An 18443-nucleotide genomic window follows, 5' to 3' on the forward strand; every position below is an offset into this window, starting at 1 on the left:
TAACTCATCCTTTTGGATGTTATTTAATTTTGAAATTTGGCATAATTAGGGGAGAGTGTAGCACAAACACGGTTTTTAGCCGGCTAAAAAAAAACAGAGCTTTAGCCCACCTACATTCATTAGCCGGATTAGCTGTAGTTAGATCCAAGTTGGCTCAGTTAGCTCTTAGCTACAGACAGCTTGGAATTTGATAGACGTCATTCATCCACCCCCACGCTCACGGCCCCCTCTCAGCTCTGCCACTTTGCCCATTTTTGTATTTTCCGGGAGGGATGGCAGGTGTGACGCTGCCAAGATGGCGATGGTAGGAACCGCCCAACGAGCTTCACTTTTACTCTTCAGGAACCTACGGGTGACGTCACGGAGGCTCTGTCCATCTTTTATATAACATCTATGGTTTTGATGCAGCGCCATCTATGGTGAAGACAGAGAAAGTGCAGTGTGAAAGAATACTACTGAGTCTAGCAGGCTATCCGCTGTGAATGCACCCTAAAACAGACCTTCTAAGGGTTCTTGTGAAATCAGGGAGACAGATCCAAGGATTTATTGAAAAGACAGAGAGAAAAGACCTGTAGGTCCAAGATGTTTCCCTTCACATCTGATTCAAATCAAATGGATCTAACAAGCCTATCAAGTTCTGCACACAGACTTAATAAAGCAACAGCAGCAAGGAGGTCATACTGTGGTTTAATGTCTGCAGGCAGATCTGGTGTCCTGCTGACAGCTGGACTGTTATCACATTCACTTTGTATCACCATCACACCAACGCTGAGTCTCAGTCTAATTTATACTTCTGCTCCATCACATTTCTCTGATATTTACTGCACTACGTTCAGTTTATTTACAGCTGTTACTACGATCACTGCTGGTAGCTAAATACCTGAGCCGAGTCGTTTCGTTAATACCCCGACAACGTGCAGTGGTAAGGTGTCCCTTTCCATGTAAGGTTCAAGCTGTAGGCCTTCAGTAGGAGTGATGAGGACCTTCTTGAAGCCTACCATGAAATCCTGGAAAGAAAAAAAAACACTTACCAGTTGCCAAACAGAGGGGTCAAGCAAAGTAGAGGAATTGGTTACTCAGATTTGGTTAGAATTAGGTTCCTTGTCTGTTAGTTTCTGATACTATATGTTCCTGGTAAATTAACCTATAAAAGTCCAAAGGGATTTCTTTTGATATTTATTTTTTTCTCTTTGTGGATTCATCAGAAATATAGACGATATCAGTGATAGCCTTCTGGGATGCTGGAGATCTACTTTTAAAGGGTTGAAGCTCATTGGGTGTAATCTTGTTTATGTGTTGGTGTAGCTGCATTCTTCCAGGCTGGGTGCCTCAGGTGAAATTAAGAGAGTTAACAGATTACAGTCATGGTAAAACAACACGTCTGCTTCCTCTGGTTCTCTTTGTGAAAGCTGGCACTTTAATATAACATTATAAAGGGATTTTCAGGTTATACAGTACATCCTCTTATTAAACCTTCACCTCATGCCGTTACACCAGCTCTTAGTCCTATCCCTCCTAACTCCAGTCTTCTCTAATAACCCCCTTTAACCTCATGTTACATCACACCTAATCCCCCTGCTCTCCATTACCCTGTACCCTAATCCCCACCTATCAATACCATGTATCTCCTAATCCCCTGACTATCTATTACCATGTACATCCCCAACTTCACAGCCATCCACTCCCCCATCATCCATAACCCCGACTTTAGTAACCGCTAATTGTGTGCAGTATGTATGACCCGGCCAGAGGCTGGAAAAATGTGTTGCTGAGAGATGAGGCGATAATGTCAGAGTGATGAGTGATGGAAGCCAGCAGAAAGCACAGACACACCGGCTGGATTTAGACATTATTCTGATATAGATATTCAGATGCAGGCCTTTCTGTCCATGTGTCTAAAAATCTGGAGCTTGATCAAATTGAATTATATAAAATGATCCAGATGCAAAGTTTCTGTGTTTCACTGGAGCTGAAGAAGCCTCTGACTGAACTCACTCCGTTGTTTCTTCACAGTGTTGTGTGGAGGACGAGAAGAATTGCCCATCATGTCCAGCAAGTTGTGCAGCATTCTTTTCTGACCAGTTATCTGTACTCAGCTTCTTGTCCATCACTGATACTCCCCACAGCTGCAGAGTAATCAGAGTATTTCTCCAGATGACAGGACTCAGGACTGTATTGGAAGTCTAAGGTGTACAGTGTGAAGAGTGAGGTGTCTGGGCATGGCATTTGTATGGTACACACTTAAGTTTTTACCATATAAGGTTCTCTGTTCCACAGACTGGATTGACACAAGAACATGCATTCCATGCAAATGAGCATCCTATAGGCAAACTCTATGATTGGAGGACACAGGACTGAGGAATTTTCTTTGTTTAAACCCTATATGAGACAGAACGACACATCAGGTCTTTAGGTCTTCGTTCTGGCTTTGGGACCTCCAGATTTTGCTGCAGAAATCTGTTTTGATGTCTGAACTTTTGTTATAAACTTCTTTTTATTATTCAAGTCAGCGTCCAGAGACGTTTTTTGCCTGAAAGCCAATTTTTCCACATCTGATCAAGACACATCAAGAGAAATGGTGAGAGTACAGACCCTTGTGGTGCTCCAGGTCTGCTGACCATCTCAGACACATAAACTCTGATCTGGTTGTTAGCTAGTCATTCATCCAGTTGCTGGTGGAGGTTCCACCTGGAAATTATGCTTCTCACATAACAGAGCAGCTGAATTGTATTATAAGCATGTGAGAAATGTAAGAACATGATCCTGGTCCTCAACCAGAAAAGGGTGGCATGTCCTCTCCAGGTTGGGAATGAGGTGCTGCCTCAAGTGCAGGAGTTCAAGTATCTCAGGTCTTGTTCAGGGGTGAGGGAAAAGACCAAGGACACGCTGGAGGGTCTACATCTCTCAGCTGGCCTGGGAACACCTCAGGATCACCCTAGACTGGAAAAAGTGTCCAAGGAGAGGAACGTCTGGGCTTGTCTACTTAGGCTCCTGCAACCCAATCCTGGATGGATGGATGGATGGATGGTTGGATGGATGGGCGGGCAATAAGCAAACTGTTGGGGGTCCTGAAAAGTGCTGACTTGCTTATAGAGTTTGGGAATGTGACATCACACTACAAAGCATTGTGGGACTAGGTGTGTATATTATTTTAATTATAATGATAACAAAAGTTGGGAGTATGAGCCTAGTGGTTACAGAGGTGGGCTCAGGTTTGGAGAACCTGGGTTCAAGTCCACAGGCTGGCAACTAAGGTCAACCACTGTGGGTCCCTGAGCAAGGCCCTCAACCCCCCAACTGCTTCCTGGGCACTGGAACCTGGCAGCCCACTGCTCCTAGCAACTAGCATGGGTTAAATGCAGAGAAAGAATTTCCCAGCTTGGGATTGATAAAGCATAATATTAATAAGAATAATTTTAAAAAAATGCAGTTCCCACACGTCCATCAGAGGTCTGCAGGCTGAAAGGTCCAGTTACCAGTAGAAATATTATAGATAACATTGATTATTGAACACATACAGGAATTATTTTCTTAAAAATATAAGAATTGCAGTTCTTTCAGACTGACTGACAGGAGTGATATAAACCTTTTAAAGAGAGCTGGGATTGCATAAAACAAGGTGCACATAGCAAAGCTGTGAGGTCTCTCTGAAGCTGGATTTATACTTGCACGGTGTCTGCGTAAGGTCGGTCACAGTGTCACCGCCTTATGCTTTGAGGAGGTTTGATGTGCACCTCTTCCAAACCTGACGTGCACCCTGATTGGTCGGTTTGTGATTACATGTTTACGGATTTGTGCGGTAACTGCGGAAGAGACACTGCGACATGATGCTGTAACTACGCTTGAGCGTAAGAGCACATTTCACATTTTCTTTCACCATATGCAGACGACGTGTGAGTATGAATCCAGTTTAAATCAGTTTTAAATTTACTGAATCACTTTTAACCGTCTCTTTTATCTGTTGGTACGGCTCCCTTTCCCTCAAGAACAAGAACAGATTGCGGGGGATTGTTAAACTTTGTGGGAAAACTGCAGGGATCTCCCTGAATGAGCTCTCAGTCCTGCATCAAACCAGAGTGCTAAACAAGGCTCATTTAATCCTTGCAGATCAAAGCCACCCGTACATTTTTGCTGCTTCAGTCGGGGCGCAGGTACATCCTACCAAAATGCAGGACTAACAGACAAAAAGACTCTTTTGTCCCAGCAGCCATCGCCCTGTTGAACAAGTAGTTCAAATTTTTTATTTATTTATTATTTTTATTAGTCCTTTTAAACATTTATTGTTATTTGTGTGTTTGTGACTGATTGTTTTTACTGCTGGTTGTACAACAAATTATCTTCGCGGGATAATAAAGATTCCTTGAACCCTGAACCAAAATCTGTCTGCACACGGACTGCAGGCGCCGTGCTGAGCTGCACAGTCTAGATTTCTGGGACCCCACGCTCGTATAGATCAGTTCCACCTAATGTCCAGATTTGGTCCAGATAATGTTCCCTTGTCTGATTGTTCAGTTTCTCTCTGTATGGAACAACGTTTTTCTTCATCTATTTATTTGTTTATTTGGTTGCTGTTTCACTCTGCTGTGTCTTCAAACATGGCGGCCGCATCCCACAATGCACCACAAGATGACATAGTTGCTAGAACTCTACTGAGGTGAGCCAATAACAGTCTCTGTAGGACTTGAGGATTATCCAACCAGCTTTTTGATTTGTCTAGATGCTCCTTTTGCTTTTTCCATGTCTTCCAGCAAAGATCTGGAATGCTGGTTGGTCCGTCCCAGATGCCTCCGAGTCCAGAGAAGTCGATGCTGTATCTGGAACTCTGGACCAAGTTGACTTGGAGCCTCATGTGGCACCAGGTGGTGGTTTACATTGGGTCCATGCTTGTGTATGCCTTACGTGATGTATAGATTTTCATGCTTTCTATTCTTGGCCACCTCTTACTTTAATCTCTGGATCAAACCTGGCTGAGCCCTTTGGTTCAGCAGAAATTACAACTTTTTGCTTTTCGTTTTTCCAGTCAGACACTACATGAGAAAAAAGTCCTGCCCAGGTGATGATTCGAGAACCTCCAAACCAGGACTGCTAGAACAAAAAAAGTTCTTTTGTTGTAGCTTTGAGAGAGAGAACAAATTCCTCTCTTATGTGGAGGATGTAACAGCCTCAAGCCTTTCTCCCTTGTCCTTTACGCACTGAAGGCTGATATAAATTGTGTTGCATATGGACACTTTGCAGTCTTTCTCCCTCTTTTTTTTAAACTACTGCATGGACGTCATTTATCTGAGGGCAAGTTCTGCTCTTGGATACAGCTTCTGTGCAGATATTCTCGGCTTGCTCCAGACACGCTGAAACGATCACCTGGCTTGTTTTTTAAATAGTCAGACATCCGTGTTTATGCAGAGTGTGTGTTTGCATATTTGTCTGCTTATCTTTGTGTCTGTCTCTGCTGAGGTCAGGAGGATTATCAGCAGCTGAAAGAACAAATGGAATAATCCAGAAAACCCGACAGGAAGGTGATGAAGAGATGGTGAGGACAGCTGACAGAGAGGGTTCGGTTTCACACACTAAAACAAACACACAAGTCAGTCCGAACTTTCTTTGACTTGCTGACAGACAGACATTCATTTGTACTTCTGTCTTTGTGAGGACTCATTAACATGACACCTGAGACTGCACATGACTGATCTGAACTCTCAAACCTGGTCTGAGTCCAGCTACAGTGGCTGTACTCTGGTTTGTTGTACTTTTAACTATGTGTGTGTATACAGAGACAGTCCAGCTATCGACTCTATACTAAATAAGTCAGGTTGATGGTTCTTACACAAGTTGCATCTGGAAAATTCCACGTCACAGAGCACAGTCGGATAAATGAATCACACACACATTTACATCTATATGTGTGAAAACACAGCATTACCTCAGATTAAATCAAACATGGCTGTTAAAGTCGGTTCATCTACATTGAGGGAGCAAAGCTCTGTCATTTCCTTAAAAGTACTTTTTATACTTGATTACATTTAAAAATATCTTTTAAACTAATTGTATTTGGAAAGCAGAAGTAAATGTGTTATCTGCTGCAGCTACACACCTGGACAGAGTCAGCAGTCTTCAGCAGGTCTTCAGCTTGGTTTGGTTTTCCAGAGGAATCCAAGATCTCAGCTGCTCACCGCTGACCGGCGGGTCTGTTTCTTCTCTTCATGATGCTCCATTGTCAACAGAAGACCAGCACGAGGTCTGACATCATCCTGCTGGAATAACCACAGACCTCCAGGAAAAGGTGTCGTCTTGATGGCAGCATGTGTCTCTCCAAACCTATGCATCAGTTGTGCCTTCATACAGATGAAGTCCTCCATACCTTCACAGCTTCCTCTGATAAAAGTCTGGTTTTCTTTCCAGTCTTTGGCACAGAGACATAAGTTTTTTTTCCCAAAAGCAGCGGAAACGTGGACTCAGCTCTCTGTGGAAAATGTGTTCACTGTCTTTCTGTCCATCTGAGATGGGCTGACGTCCAGACCTCCTCATCTAATCTAGGTTCAGGTTCTGGATCTACTGGTGAACTGTGTTGAGTGAAAAAGGTCCTCCTGAGTCCATGTGTCTGCATTCACACCTAATAGTCATGTCCTTGTTCTTTCCACTGTGAGATTTTTCCAGACTTCCTTAATCTTTTCCACATAGATGATAAGAGACTGAAGTTCTTTACAAACTGTCACTGAGAAATATTTGTTGAACTTAATGATTCACTGATGGAGTTTGGACCAAAGTGGTGAGCCATGACCCATCCTTGTTGGAAAGACTAAACCTTTGATGGATGCTGCTTTTATGCCCAATCCTGGCACCCTCACCTGTCATCGGTTAATCTGCTGGTTGGAGAATCTTTCAGAACCATGTTACTGAATTCTCTAGAAACTTTTACATGATTTGAATCTAACAACTTTTACTGACAGCTTTGACATAGATTATGGATTTATTTAAATATAATGAAGATGGTCAGTGAAAACACAGATAGTTCAAATAATTAACCAAGTCTAGCATAGCTCCAGCTTCAGCAGAACATATCTAGTAGCTTTATTTTCATCCAGCTGCAAAGATAATCTCAAACAAACATTTTAAATGTTTTCATAGGAAGGGCTCACTCATTTCCATCAGTTGGTTTGCTGTGAAGAAGCAGGTGTATAATGTGGTCAGTAGGTGGCGCTGTGACAAACAGAACAGCCATTTCTAACTGTAAAAAAAACCCAAAGGAAGAAGACATAAGACAACCAGTAGTTTGGGTCATGCATGTCAGAAACAAGCAGATTCTCTCAGGTTAGTGATGACAGCAGCTCTGTTAACCTGTGCTTGACTGAAACCTGTTGCTGTGTCCACATGAAGGCGGTATTTTCTCGTGTTCCCCCCAAAACATCACATCTACTCACACCGTTTACGTGAAAACAGACATGACGGTTCCATGGACTACATTTCATTAATCTGACTGAATCAATCTGATCAGAGATTTCATTTATCCTCTTTAATACTGGACAGATTTAATACCATCGTAATGCTTTGACAAGCACAACGCCTGCTAGCTTGGAAGAAAGATTTGATTTTTTTCTTTTTAACTCTTTGACCATCAAAATGCTCAATAATCCTGAACTTTTTCAGTTTCTAATGAAGCTGTATCCGGTACAGTCCAGTTCTGGTCTGCTGTCGCCATTTTTCAAGTCTTCCCTGAAACTCATGTGACCTCACCTGGTTCAAGCATGAGCAGAAAGACCATCCGCCACAGAAACCTTCAGGAGTGTAGACATGACCATCTTTTCCTGCTGATCTGATGGTGAAAAGGTTTAAACCTCCCATGGCTCTGATTGGGACCAGCTGACATGTTTACAAGATGCTATTTTATTCTGATTGGACGATTGATCTGCTCAGAGGTGCTCCATGTAAACGCAACCATCCAGAGAGGTGGTTTAAACCTCTCCACTGCCTGGTCAGTAGGAACCAAATAACCGTGTCTATACTCATGATCGTTTCTGTGGTGGAGGATTGTTGAGCATCTTGATAGAACGTATCTAAACAACATGTTCACACAGATATTTGATTTAATAATGGATTTAATAGAATACTCGTCTTTTTTTTATTCTTCCAAATGAATCCACATTGCTCCTCCATCACAAATCCCTCCACCCTGCGATGAAACAGCTGATCGATCACAGGTTCCACGTAAACACGTCAGCTGGAATCTCTGCTACATGGACAAATATTTAATCTAAAACGTAGCTACTGTCAGGAACCAAACCAGATGGTTGGGATCTAGCCCCGCCTCTAAAACCATGCTGGCCAATCAGATAGCTGAAAAAACAAAACAAACTGGAAAGACAGAATCTTTAATGACAATCTGTGATTAACTGTATGTTTGTATGGAAACATGTAAAAAGTTCCTTTAACAAGATTAGCAGCAGCACAATTTTGTCTACATTGGTGTTTCCATGGAAACAAAGGAGATATATTGTGAGCATCCAGGGCGGCTGGGTGCTGTCTGCAGCCTGGCAATAAGACCAAGTTACAACAGGAAGGTGCGGTTTTTGTGGTAATCTAGGCTTCAAGATGGTCCTCATCACTCCTACTGAAGGCCTAGATGACCCCTACAGCTTGATCCTTACATGGAAGGGTCCCTTTATCTGACAGACATTAAACCACAGTATGACCTCCCTGCTGCTGCTGCACTGAAACTGATGCATCTACTGACGCTGAGCTCACAGTTAGGGTAGTTGTGTGTGGAAGGTAAACTCTGAGGATCACGTTGGACACAATATTTTCCTTAAGAAGGTTCTGATATGAGTGAAATGGTCCAGAATCTGACAGGCAGCCATGATGAGAGCTGGTGGGGTTTTCTAAATGTCAACTAAAGGAAGGAAAATCCTTTATCTTCTTCAGCAAGCTTTGGGTCATCTTTCTGTCCCACAGTTCCTTTCAGCTGCAATATTCAGACTGGTTAGTCATGACCAAATGTTTGATCCCAGTTTCTTGGTTTTTGTTTCATCATTCATCATTCAGCATTTCACCGTGATGACCTGAACCAGTTTGCTATGAGGGGCTGCTCCATCATGCTGGAAAATACTCAGATTGTCTCCAAACTGGTCCTGAATCACTGGAAGACGTTTTGGTGCCATTCCTTGATCCCGGCAGTGTTCCTGGGTAGAACTGTGAGTGAGTCCAGTTTTCCAGATGGATAGACAGAAGGAGCCTCACCTGATAATATAACTTTACTCACTCATCTACTGTCCACTTCTTTCAGTTTACTTTGTGCAGAAATTCACCCAGTTATCCAAGTTCTTGCTGGAGAGACAACCTGATCTCCACACCAGCCCGTTGTCACCCACAGTTAAACCTCTTACCTTCAATCTGTTAATGGTTTGATTCTCAGTTCATTCAGGTGCAAAACAGTTTCCCCCCATTCCAGGCCGTTTTTATACTAATCAGTGATGCCTGCTTGGGTTTCTGTAAAAATCATCGCTGCCACCAGAGGAAGAGCATCACCGAGAGGAAGAGCACCACCGAGAGGAAGAGCATCACCGAGAGGAAGAGCACCACCGAGAGGAAGAGCATCACCGAGAGGAAGAGCACCACCGAGAGGAAGAGCACCGCCGAGAGGAAGAGCACCGCCGAGAGGAAGAGCACCACCGAGAGGAAGAGCATCGCCGAGAGAAAGAGCACCACCGAGAGGAAGAGCACCACCGAGAGGAAGAGCACCGCCGAGAGGAAGAGCACCGCCGAGAGGAAGAGCACCACCGAGAGGAAGAGCATCGCCGAGAGAAAGAGCATCGCCGAGAGAAAGAGCACCACCGAGAGGAAGAGCTGCTTCAGTCTTCTTGTTTTTCTAATGTCACAGCTCAAAGGTTCTTTGTGTGAGAATTACTGACATCTAGTGATAAAGATGGGTATAGCACAGTAGTTATGTACGGTGGTCATCAGTGGCCAAAATTATTCCAGACATGGAGACATTTTAAACTGTGAGTGGATCCAGGTGCCAAGGCAGGCAAATATAAATGTTTCATTCTAAGAGAATAAAAACATAACGGTGTGAAATGAGTAGTTGTGGAGTTCCCTGTTCTTTGTGGTCTGTCAGAATCAGGACAGATTAACTGAATCTTTCTCCTCTGTGTGTGTTTTCAGGTTGAGGCAGGAGTGGCTGGTCCAGTTGGAGAGCAGAACCAAACACCTGAAAAACCTTAACGACAACTTCGTCAGGAAGGCAAAGGTTGAGAAGTCAGCTGATCAGACATGAACTAATCAGAAGGAATGAAGATTCAGACCACAGAACGACTTTTCTCTTAATGCTGTTCAAAGATAAATAAACTGCAATGTCATTAAACACAAACTTTTCTGTTTTCTTTGGAAAATCAAGAGACACAAACACAACATTTGTGAAAATACAAGCAGCCTGTTAAAAACAAACAAAAAGTTGAGACAGGGACAATTCAGAGCTAATAATGAGGTTTTGCATCAGATGATGATGATTAGTACAAAACCAGCATCCATGAAAGATGAAAGATGTTCAGAGGTTCTCCAGCTTGTCTCCAAATGTGAGAAAATCACTGACTGGTTTAAAACAAAGATAGGATGTTTGAAGATGTTTGAAGAAGATGTTTCTCCCTTGGAAGTCAGAATGTTATTAAAGTGTCAATGGTACAGGGTTGGATCAGGGTTCTGATAGTACGGGGTCGGATCAGGGGTCGGATCAGGGTTCTGATGGTACAGGGTTGGATTGGGGGTCGGATCAGGGTTCTAACTGTACGGGGTCGGATCAGAGTTCTGATGGTACGGGGTCGGATCAGGGTTCTGATAGTACGGGGGCGGATCAGGGTTCTGATGGTACAGGGTTGGATTGGGGGTCGGATCAGGGTTCTAACTGTACGGGGTCGGATCAGAGTTCTGATGGTACGGGGTCGGATCAGGGTTCTGATAGTACGGGGGCGGATCAGGGTTCTGATGGTACAGGGTTGGATTGGGGGTCGGATCAGGGGTTGGATCAGGGTTCTGATGGTACGGGGTCGGATCAGGGGTCGGATCAGGGTTCTGATAGTACAGGGTTGGATCAGGGGTCTGATCAGGGGTATAGCAGTATGGATGAGGAAGAGGAGGGTTCTGGACTGACCTTCCTGCAGGTCTAGCCTGAAGCAACCAGGACCCTGTACTGCTGGGCACCTGGAAATTACTTTTGTGTTGATGGAATTTATCTGTCTAGTTCCAGAGATTATAAAACTGTCCTGTAGTCCATGCTGAGACATGTGTCATTACCTTAGAGAAAGATTTTCAAACGTGGACTAACAAACCTGAATTTAGAGGATTAGCTGAGGTCTTTGTTCTGACTCGGTCCTCAGATACATTGAAATCCACTTGTACTGGTTGCAGTTTAACATTTCATTTAAAAAATACAAGAAAATCTTCTGTTTATTTAATTTCATTGAAACGTGCATGTTGTGTTTAGTGTTGCCTCGTTAATGTTGGAGTTTAATTTAGTTTTTCTCTCATGAATAAACTGTTTTATTTTATCAGATGGAGGGGAAAAGAAACTCAGGGTCTGATTCTCTAGCATCTGCTAAATATAAAGCTGAACCTTACAGTAACTGATTTAATAACAATTAAAGTCCTGCTGAGGAACGACTAGTCAGTACAGGCTGTGGATCGGCAGCAGGGACGTGTTTCTGCTTATTTCCAGCAGTTTCTCTCTCAGCGCTGGTCTCTGCACCTCCAGCCAGACGTATCTGGAGTTCTCCACAGGTGGAGGCTGCCCAGGCACCGGACACTCCACCTTCAGTCCGTCCTCGTCGCGCTGGACGAGGTCGGGTACCAGCACCACCAGCGTGTTGAAGCACACGCCGTCCGTCTTGCCATGCTGCCGCCCGTTGTGCTGCAGGCTGAAGACGCCCAGCGTGTTGACGTCGTAGTTGTAGTAGGAGGACGGCAGGGCTTCCTGCACCACCATGTTGGCCCCCCAGGTGACGGCATGGGTCCTCAGAGCTGCTGCTGTGGGGATGTGGGGCACCGGGGCTGCAGGACAGGATGGAGGGGGTCAGTTCAAACGCAGAGCGGGGATGTGCTACTGTCAGCTCCGCTGTCTCCACCAACCAGCTGGGAGCAGAATTTAACCCTTTTACACCAGAACTCATATCTTGGGTTCTGATACTCAGATGTTGCATCAGGTGTAAATGCGTTAAAACTGGTATTTCAGTTTGGAGATGCACGATATAATCGGCACAACATCAGTATCGGCTGAGATTGGCTTTAAAATTAATTAATGGATATCAGCCATTCATACCTCACCGGTAAAATAACAGGTGCTGGGAGAAGACAATGCAAGTCTGTTTGAAGTAGGACAGGATGCACAGATGTTTAAAACTGCTGTCATGATGCAGTTTGACATGTTGCACATAATGCAGGTTGAAATCTTTTTCTTATTTTGCACAATAATTGAATATGACATTTTCAGTCTTTTTTTTTACCTCTGCATTTCCCAACAACATACTCTGCACTGTCCACAACTATTAAGAAATATTATTTAACACTAAATAAACTCATTTAGCAGAGGCATCTCTCTAAAGCGACTCACCACTCTGGGATTCAGACTTCGATCTTCTGTATGACAGACGGATGTTCTACTGACTGAGATATCCATCCCTCTGACTCCTCTGGTGTTTCTTCCCTTCTGACGCTGTGATGACAGCATCTCCACCTGCTGCCACTATTCTGTCTTTCTGACACCACTAATGTCCACGCCGTGTCCACCAGTTAAACATTTTTACGTTTGTCAACGTGGTCCATCAGGATCTCTGTCTCACACCCTGAAAAATTCCACTTCTTCCCTCTTTTTCCCTCCTCAGCCATCATGGAAATGACGTGATGAATATGTATTACAAGCGTCCACCTGACCATTTGCGCCTCAAACGCCACCTGTAGTTTGATATGCAGCAGAGAACAGGTGGGTCTTTAACCTGGATTTACATTAAACTAGACTGGACTGATGTGGTCCACTTTCTTGGTCTTAGTGAGGACTGGAGCAGCAGAGTTCTGGATCAGCTGCAGGTGTCTGACTGATGTTTTAGGTAGAACCTGTAAAAACTCTGTTACAATAATCAAGCCGACAAAAGATGGAAGCTGGACTAGTTTTTCCAGGTCCTGCTGAGACATCACATCTTTTACCCTTGATATGTTCTTAAGCTGATAGTGGTCTGGCTTTGTGGTTCCCTTCATGTGGTTCTCAAAGTTTAGGTCTGAGTCCATCACTACACCCAGATGTCTGACCTGGTTGGTGGTTTTTAGTTCTGAGTCCATCACTGCATCCAGATGTCTTTTTAGGTGTATAGACTGAAGCTCTCTGGTGCCCTTTAATCGTTTCTCTTTGGGTCCAAAAACCATCACCTCAGTTTTGTTTTTGTTTAATTGAAGAAAGTTTAGACACATCCAGTCATTAATCTCCTCAATGCTTTTACCAACAGCCTCAGTCTCCTGGTGACATTGTAATATATACCTGTGTGTCATCTGCGTAGCTATGGTAACTAATGTTGTTTTTCTTTATAACCTGTGCCAGTGGAAGCATGTAGATGTTAAACAGAAGAGGCCCCAGGATGGAACCTTGGGGAACTCCACATGTAATTCTTGTCTGCTCAGATGTAAAGTTACCTATTGACACAAAGGACTTTCTATTCTCTAAATAAGATTTAACCCAGTTCAGCACCAGAGAGGCCCACCTAGTTCTCCAGTCGGGAGTAATATATTTTGGTCGACTGTATCAAATGCAGCACGGAGGTCCAGTAAGACTAAGACTGACATTTTTCCATCATCTGTATTCAAACATATGTCATTAATGACTTTGGTCAGAACATCTGGGTGCTGTGGTGCTGTCTAAAACCTGACTGGAAGACATTGTAGCAGTTGTTTTAGTTAAAAATTTGTTTTTAACATGATCTTACTTAAAAGGAAGATCTAAGATCGGCCTGTAGTTGCTCATTTGGGTCTAGATTGTCCCTTTTTAGCAGAGGCTTGATTACAGCTGTTTTGAGAAGTTCTGGGAAGATGCCCGAAACTAAAGACAAAATAACAATCTGGAACAGATCTGGCTCCAGACCAACATGACCAAGAGTTTGCAGAATAATGCTGTATTTTAATTCCACAACAGAGGAAACTAGATAATCTCTGCAATTAGGTTTGGGGGAGAGGCGAGGGGTATAGGTATCGGTTATCGGGTAAAATTCCAATTTCATGCATTGTAGGAGCCATTATTTCCTTTCCTTATTTGGTCCAGGCTCATCACGGTGGTGGTATTTGTTTATATTAAGAACGGCACAGGTGACTTGAATTCCCCTCCGCTATTGGTGGCGGGGTGGAGGGGAAGGGCATATATGAGCGTGGGGGGGTGCTTGGGTAACAGGAGGTCGTTCGGTTTTTTACCGCTACGCTACGCTAAGGAACGCTAGGAGGATAGAACACTGACAGAGAATGCTGAGACCACGCTGAAAGCCACGCTGATAGTCAGCAGAAAAGTAAAGGTTAAGAAGTCAGAGAATGCTAACCAGCTTAGCGCCTGGACACATCTTACCTGTTGGTCGTCATAGTTCATTAGACTCATCTTTATCACTTCCACCTGCCGTCGTATACCGCCATCTCGGAATGCTAGTAACTATATCCTTTGTGCAATAAATGGGAGCTAACCAGAACAAACCTTATCGTCTGGACAGTGTTTCATTGAAGCGCGTTATAACCAGGATCCCCCGTACCCAGAGCGACTAATAAAGGATAGGACAAGATAGTCGCTACATGCATCCCTACTTAGTTTTGACTCAGTGAGTTAATCAAGTAAATGAGGTCAAATAAAAAAGTTACAAGTTAAAATTGAGATTTTTTAGTCACAGATTTCAGATGAGATACTTTAAAACATGACAAAAATAATTCAGATAATTTGTGCTCCATTACTTTATTTTTTTATAACATGCCAAAGAAACTAGAACAAACAAAAGAAAAAGGCCAGTATAGTCAATTTTATCTTCTTTTTCCAAATAATGACTTATTAGAATAAAATTCAGCTTTTTAGCACTTCTAAGTTGTTTTATTGAGATTATTGTTTAATATTTTGATAACTGTATCCACATTTTTAGATTCAGATTCTTTTATTTGAGAAACATGTAGAATTATTGAAAGTCGTTTATATTTATTAGATGGACTGACTCTTGTCCGTCCAGCTGATGGAGACTGGCTGCTGTACGTCTGTTACCTCTGATCAGCAGGATCCAGATCTGCTCCCCGGCTCCAACGAAGGCCAAGACGAGCCTCTGAACCACGTGACGGCAGCTCAAGTCTACAGGCAAAGTGACAGGGTGCCAGGGATCCCGATGGTACCTGAAAGCAGCACATCAGCAGAGTCAGAGCAAAGTCAGAGATGATGTTTGTGTGAACAGGACTGAAGCAGAAGATATACAAATTTTCTGACAGCGAACGGAACATTTTGATGAGGCTTTAACAAATTAATAATCAGCTGATTATCAATAGGTCAGCAAGTCCAGACTATGATCTGAGGACTAGATTTTCCCATAATTTCACCAAAACCTGAATGACTTTTTAGAGTAAACACGTCTCTGATCCTACTTGAGTCCACAGTCGATAAGACGGAGGATGTCTCGTCCTCTGAGGGGGAGGGTGGACTGTCTGTCCCACCAGGCAGCCTGAAGAGACTCCTGATCTGCTGCTGATGGACTCTTTAAACTCCCACCTGAAAGACGCTCCATTAAAGTCTGCTCATCAGAAACAACCTGCCTGCCTCATACACAACATTCATGATGCATTCAGGTGCTGCAGGTCTGCAGGGTAACTGAAGTGTGTGACCTCTGACCTGTGATCTTGGCCAAGAAGATAAAGCGGATCCACTGCGGTCCCTGTTCCTGGATCAGCAACAAGGTGATTGGCTCACAGTCAAACCCTGCCTCCTCCTTCACCTGCAGACCAACAGAACCAGGAGGACTCAGGTAACCGGGTCTGGACAGCAAAGCAGGACTTCTGCAAATGATCCAAACTAACAGAAAAACTGCAACAAATTTGTTTAAATCCAACTAAATCGCTGAAGTTTGAACACACACAGAAAAGAGACACTGAACACATCAAATTCTTCTTCATTTGATTTTGGCCAGGAGGTGGGGTTTTAACCTGTTAAGGTCCGACCCATGAAAAATGGTAAGAAAATTCAAATTTCTTAAATATGAGGTCTTTATTTGGCCCTGTAAGAAAATGTAACCAAAAAAATATATTTTTTCTTTTTTCTTTGGGGGGGTATCTACCATTTATTACCATGTGATAGTTGAAAAATATTATAACATGGTTTTCTGCTTCTGGGTGTCTATTAGAGGACAGAAGTATCAGACTGTGTTCAACAAGATTTTGAGCAAAGTTTATACCATAAAATGAAGCAAAATGTCTCAGAAACTGTACGTGACAAACACGTCACATCGGGTTCTTATGGGTTAGTGTGTGTTATCGCGTCATAAGCATGAGTTGCTATGGTGATACAACCTGGAAACAGCTGAAACCCAGAGCTGAACCTGAAGTCGCCTCGCTGACATTCAGCTTTAAAGGGCACACATCTGGACAGGTGCAGGTGTGTGTCTCACCTCCCTCTTCAGCGCCTCCTCCAGGCTCTCCCCCACCTCCATCCTCCCTGCTGGAAGGTACCACTGCTTATAACAGTCAGGCTTCGCCTCCTGCACCATCAGCACCTCCTCCTGAAGGAAAGACACACACATATAGAAAAAACAAAGATTTTTGCTTTTCTTTCACTGGTTTAGAAACATGAAAATGACAAACTGAGATGATTTTTCATACGTTAAAGTACAAATATTTGGTGTTTCCACTTAAAAATCCACCAATAAATCAATGGATGTGTTGATGGTCTGGCTCTGCGGTCAGCTCACCTTGTCATTGAAGATGATGGCGCAGACAATGTAGGTGTTGTTCTTCCTCAGAGCCGCCGGCTTGCTCTGATCCAGACCGATGTCACACCTCGTGACTTCTGACCCCTGGCCACTGAGCAACCGCTCCACCTGCTCCTCCACCTGCTGCCTCTCCTCTGCTGTAAGCTCCATTTCCACTGAAAACAGACTCACCTCTCCGCCCGCCGTCACACAGCGATGCTCTGACAGGACGGCGCTTCATCATTTAAAGTAGGACCACAGCTGAAATCAGTTTAAAATCTACAGGAGTTTTTCAGTTATAGAAACAGAGAAATGCTTTTTATCATGTTTGGTTGTTTCTAAGCAACTAGAAACAGGGGAAATAATTATGTTATGATACTGAATTAATGATACAGAAAGTGAACAAAAACATTTTAAAGCCATTTAGTCAAAAACATCTATTTAAAAAGAGAATATTTTCCCATTGGATAATCTTTTGATAATTAAAAATAACAAGAGATGACAAAGCAACTGACCAGATAGAAAAGTGTCAATGAATGAATGAATGAATGAAGGAATGAAGGAATGAAGGAATGAATGAAGGAATGAATGAATGAAGGAATGAAGGAATGAATGAATGAATGAATGAAGGAATGAAGGAATGAATGAATGAATGAATGAATGAATGAATGAATGAAGGAATGAATGAATGAAGGAATGAAGGAATGAAGGAATGAATGAATGAATGAATGAAGGAATGAATGTATGAATGAAGGAATGAATGAATGGTGACAAACGATAATTGAAGAATAAAAATATTAAGAGCATCTCAAACTGATCATGGATCTAGATAGTCTTTGAAGCTGTATTAAATGTATTTTCTAAATTAATATCTTATCCGACCAACACTTTCAACCTCATAATGTTGAATAATTAAGTACATTTAATTGTTGGAAAAATAACACAGTTTCATTTTAATCGAAATCTTTATTTTATTTTAATTGAGTGTTTATTTACCACAATAATTAAATTGTCTTAGATTCGGAAATGTTTAGTAGTGAAGTACAACACAATGTCACATTCCTGAGTGTCGTATTAAAGTAAAACTACTTTTCTGTTAAGCTAACATACGTTAGCTAACCAAAGCCAAATGTAAAATATTTCCGTTTACATTAAACCACCCAAATTAATAACTGTTCAATATTCACAAAGGATCACCCAAATAAAAAGACTAACCTGTTATTATTGACCCTTTCTGTTAAAGATAGATCCGATCATTGCGGTTTTGTTTTGACGTTTAACATCAGGAGGCGAAACAGGAAGTCGTAACACTTCCGATTCCGGTGTGACGTAAAACTCTGGTTTTACCTGTATTATTACCTTCACATACTCTGTTTTCATGTATATTCGCAACAGTAATGCAAAATGTTTATGAAGAGTTTGTAAATACTTGTTTATTGTTTCTCTCCCAGATCCTATTTGATATTTAAGGTTCTGAGTTTGTATTTTATTGTGAAATGTCTTAGGAAG

The 18443-nt window shown here is 42.7% G+C and overlaps 2 protein-coding genes across 3 annotated transcripts in view; one reads left to right on the top strand and one right to left on the bottom strand.

Moving 5' to 3' along the window:
- The window catches only part of LOC121649002 (protein FAM240B), a 29007-nt gene extending 18650 nt beyond the window's left edge, over positions 1 to 10357 (top strand). The window contains exon 3 of the mRNA XM_041999536.1: positions 10153 to 10357. Coding sequence (XP_041855470.1) covers positions 10153 to 10264 — 112 coding nt within the window. The 3' untranslated portion in view covers positions 10265 to 10357. The remainder of the gene's footprint in view (positions 1 to 10152) is intronic.
- Positions 10358 to 10860: 503 nt separating this feature from the next.
- Positions 10861 to 18424, bottom strand: nudt18 (nudix (nucleoside diphosphate linked moiety X)-type motif 18). Of its 2 annotated transcripts, none has more exons than XM_041999508.1 (7): positions 18150 to 18424; positions 16935 to 17155; positions 16635 to 16745; positions 15863 to 15965; positions 15619 to 15742; positions 15248 to 15372; positions 10861 to 12030 (listed from the first exon to the last, which is right to left on the bottom strand). In XM_041999508.1, the coding sequence occupies exons 2-7, from the start codon at positions 17103 to 17105 to the stop codon at positions 11648 to 11650; spliced, it is 1017 nt and encodes a 338-aa protein (XP_041855442.1). In that variant the 5' UTR covers positions 17106 to 17155; positions 18150 to 18424; the 3' UTR covers positions 10861 to 11647. The 2 variants fall into 2 exon arrangements, with proteins under 2 accessions (XP_041855442.1, XP_041855441.1); XM_041999507.1 differs by having other exon boundaries at positions 16935 to 17169; positions 18150 to 18423.
- Positions 18425 to 18443: the final 19 nt, after the last annotated feature.

The sequence above is a fragment of the Melanotaenia boesemani genome, chromosome 11 (assembly GCF_017639745.1).
Source record: "Melanotaenia boesemani isolate fMelBoe1 chromosome 11, fMelBoe1.pri, whole genome shotgun sequence".
NCBI classification, from domain to species: Eukaryota; Metazoa; Chordata; class Actinopteri; order Atheriniformes; family Melanotaeniidae; genus Melanotaenia; species Melanotaenia boesemani.

Excerpts from the sequence above, each read along its gene's own strand:
- nudt18 (XM_041999508.1), bottom strand. The coding sequence starts at position 17,105 with ATGGAGCTTACAGCAGAGGAGAGGCAGCAGGTGGAGGAGCAGGTGGAG. Across the intron at positions 15,966-16,634 it reads AGGAGGCGCTGAAGAGGGAG|GTGAAGGAGGAGGCAGGGTT; the intron begins GTGAGACACACA and ends GTTGGTCTGCAG. Across the intron at positions 15,743-15,862 it reads CTTCTTGGCCAAGATCACAG|GTGGGAGTTTAAAGAGTCCA; the intron begins GTCAGAGGTCAC and ends AGCGTCTTTCAG.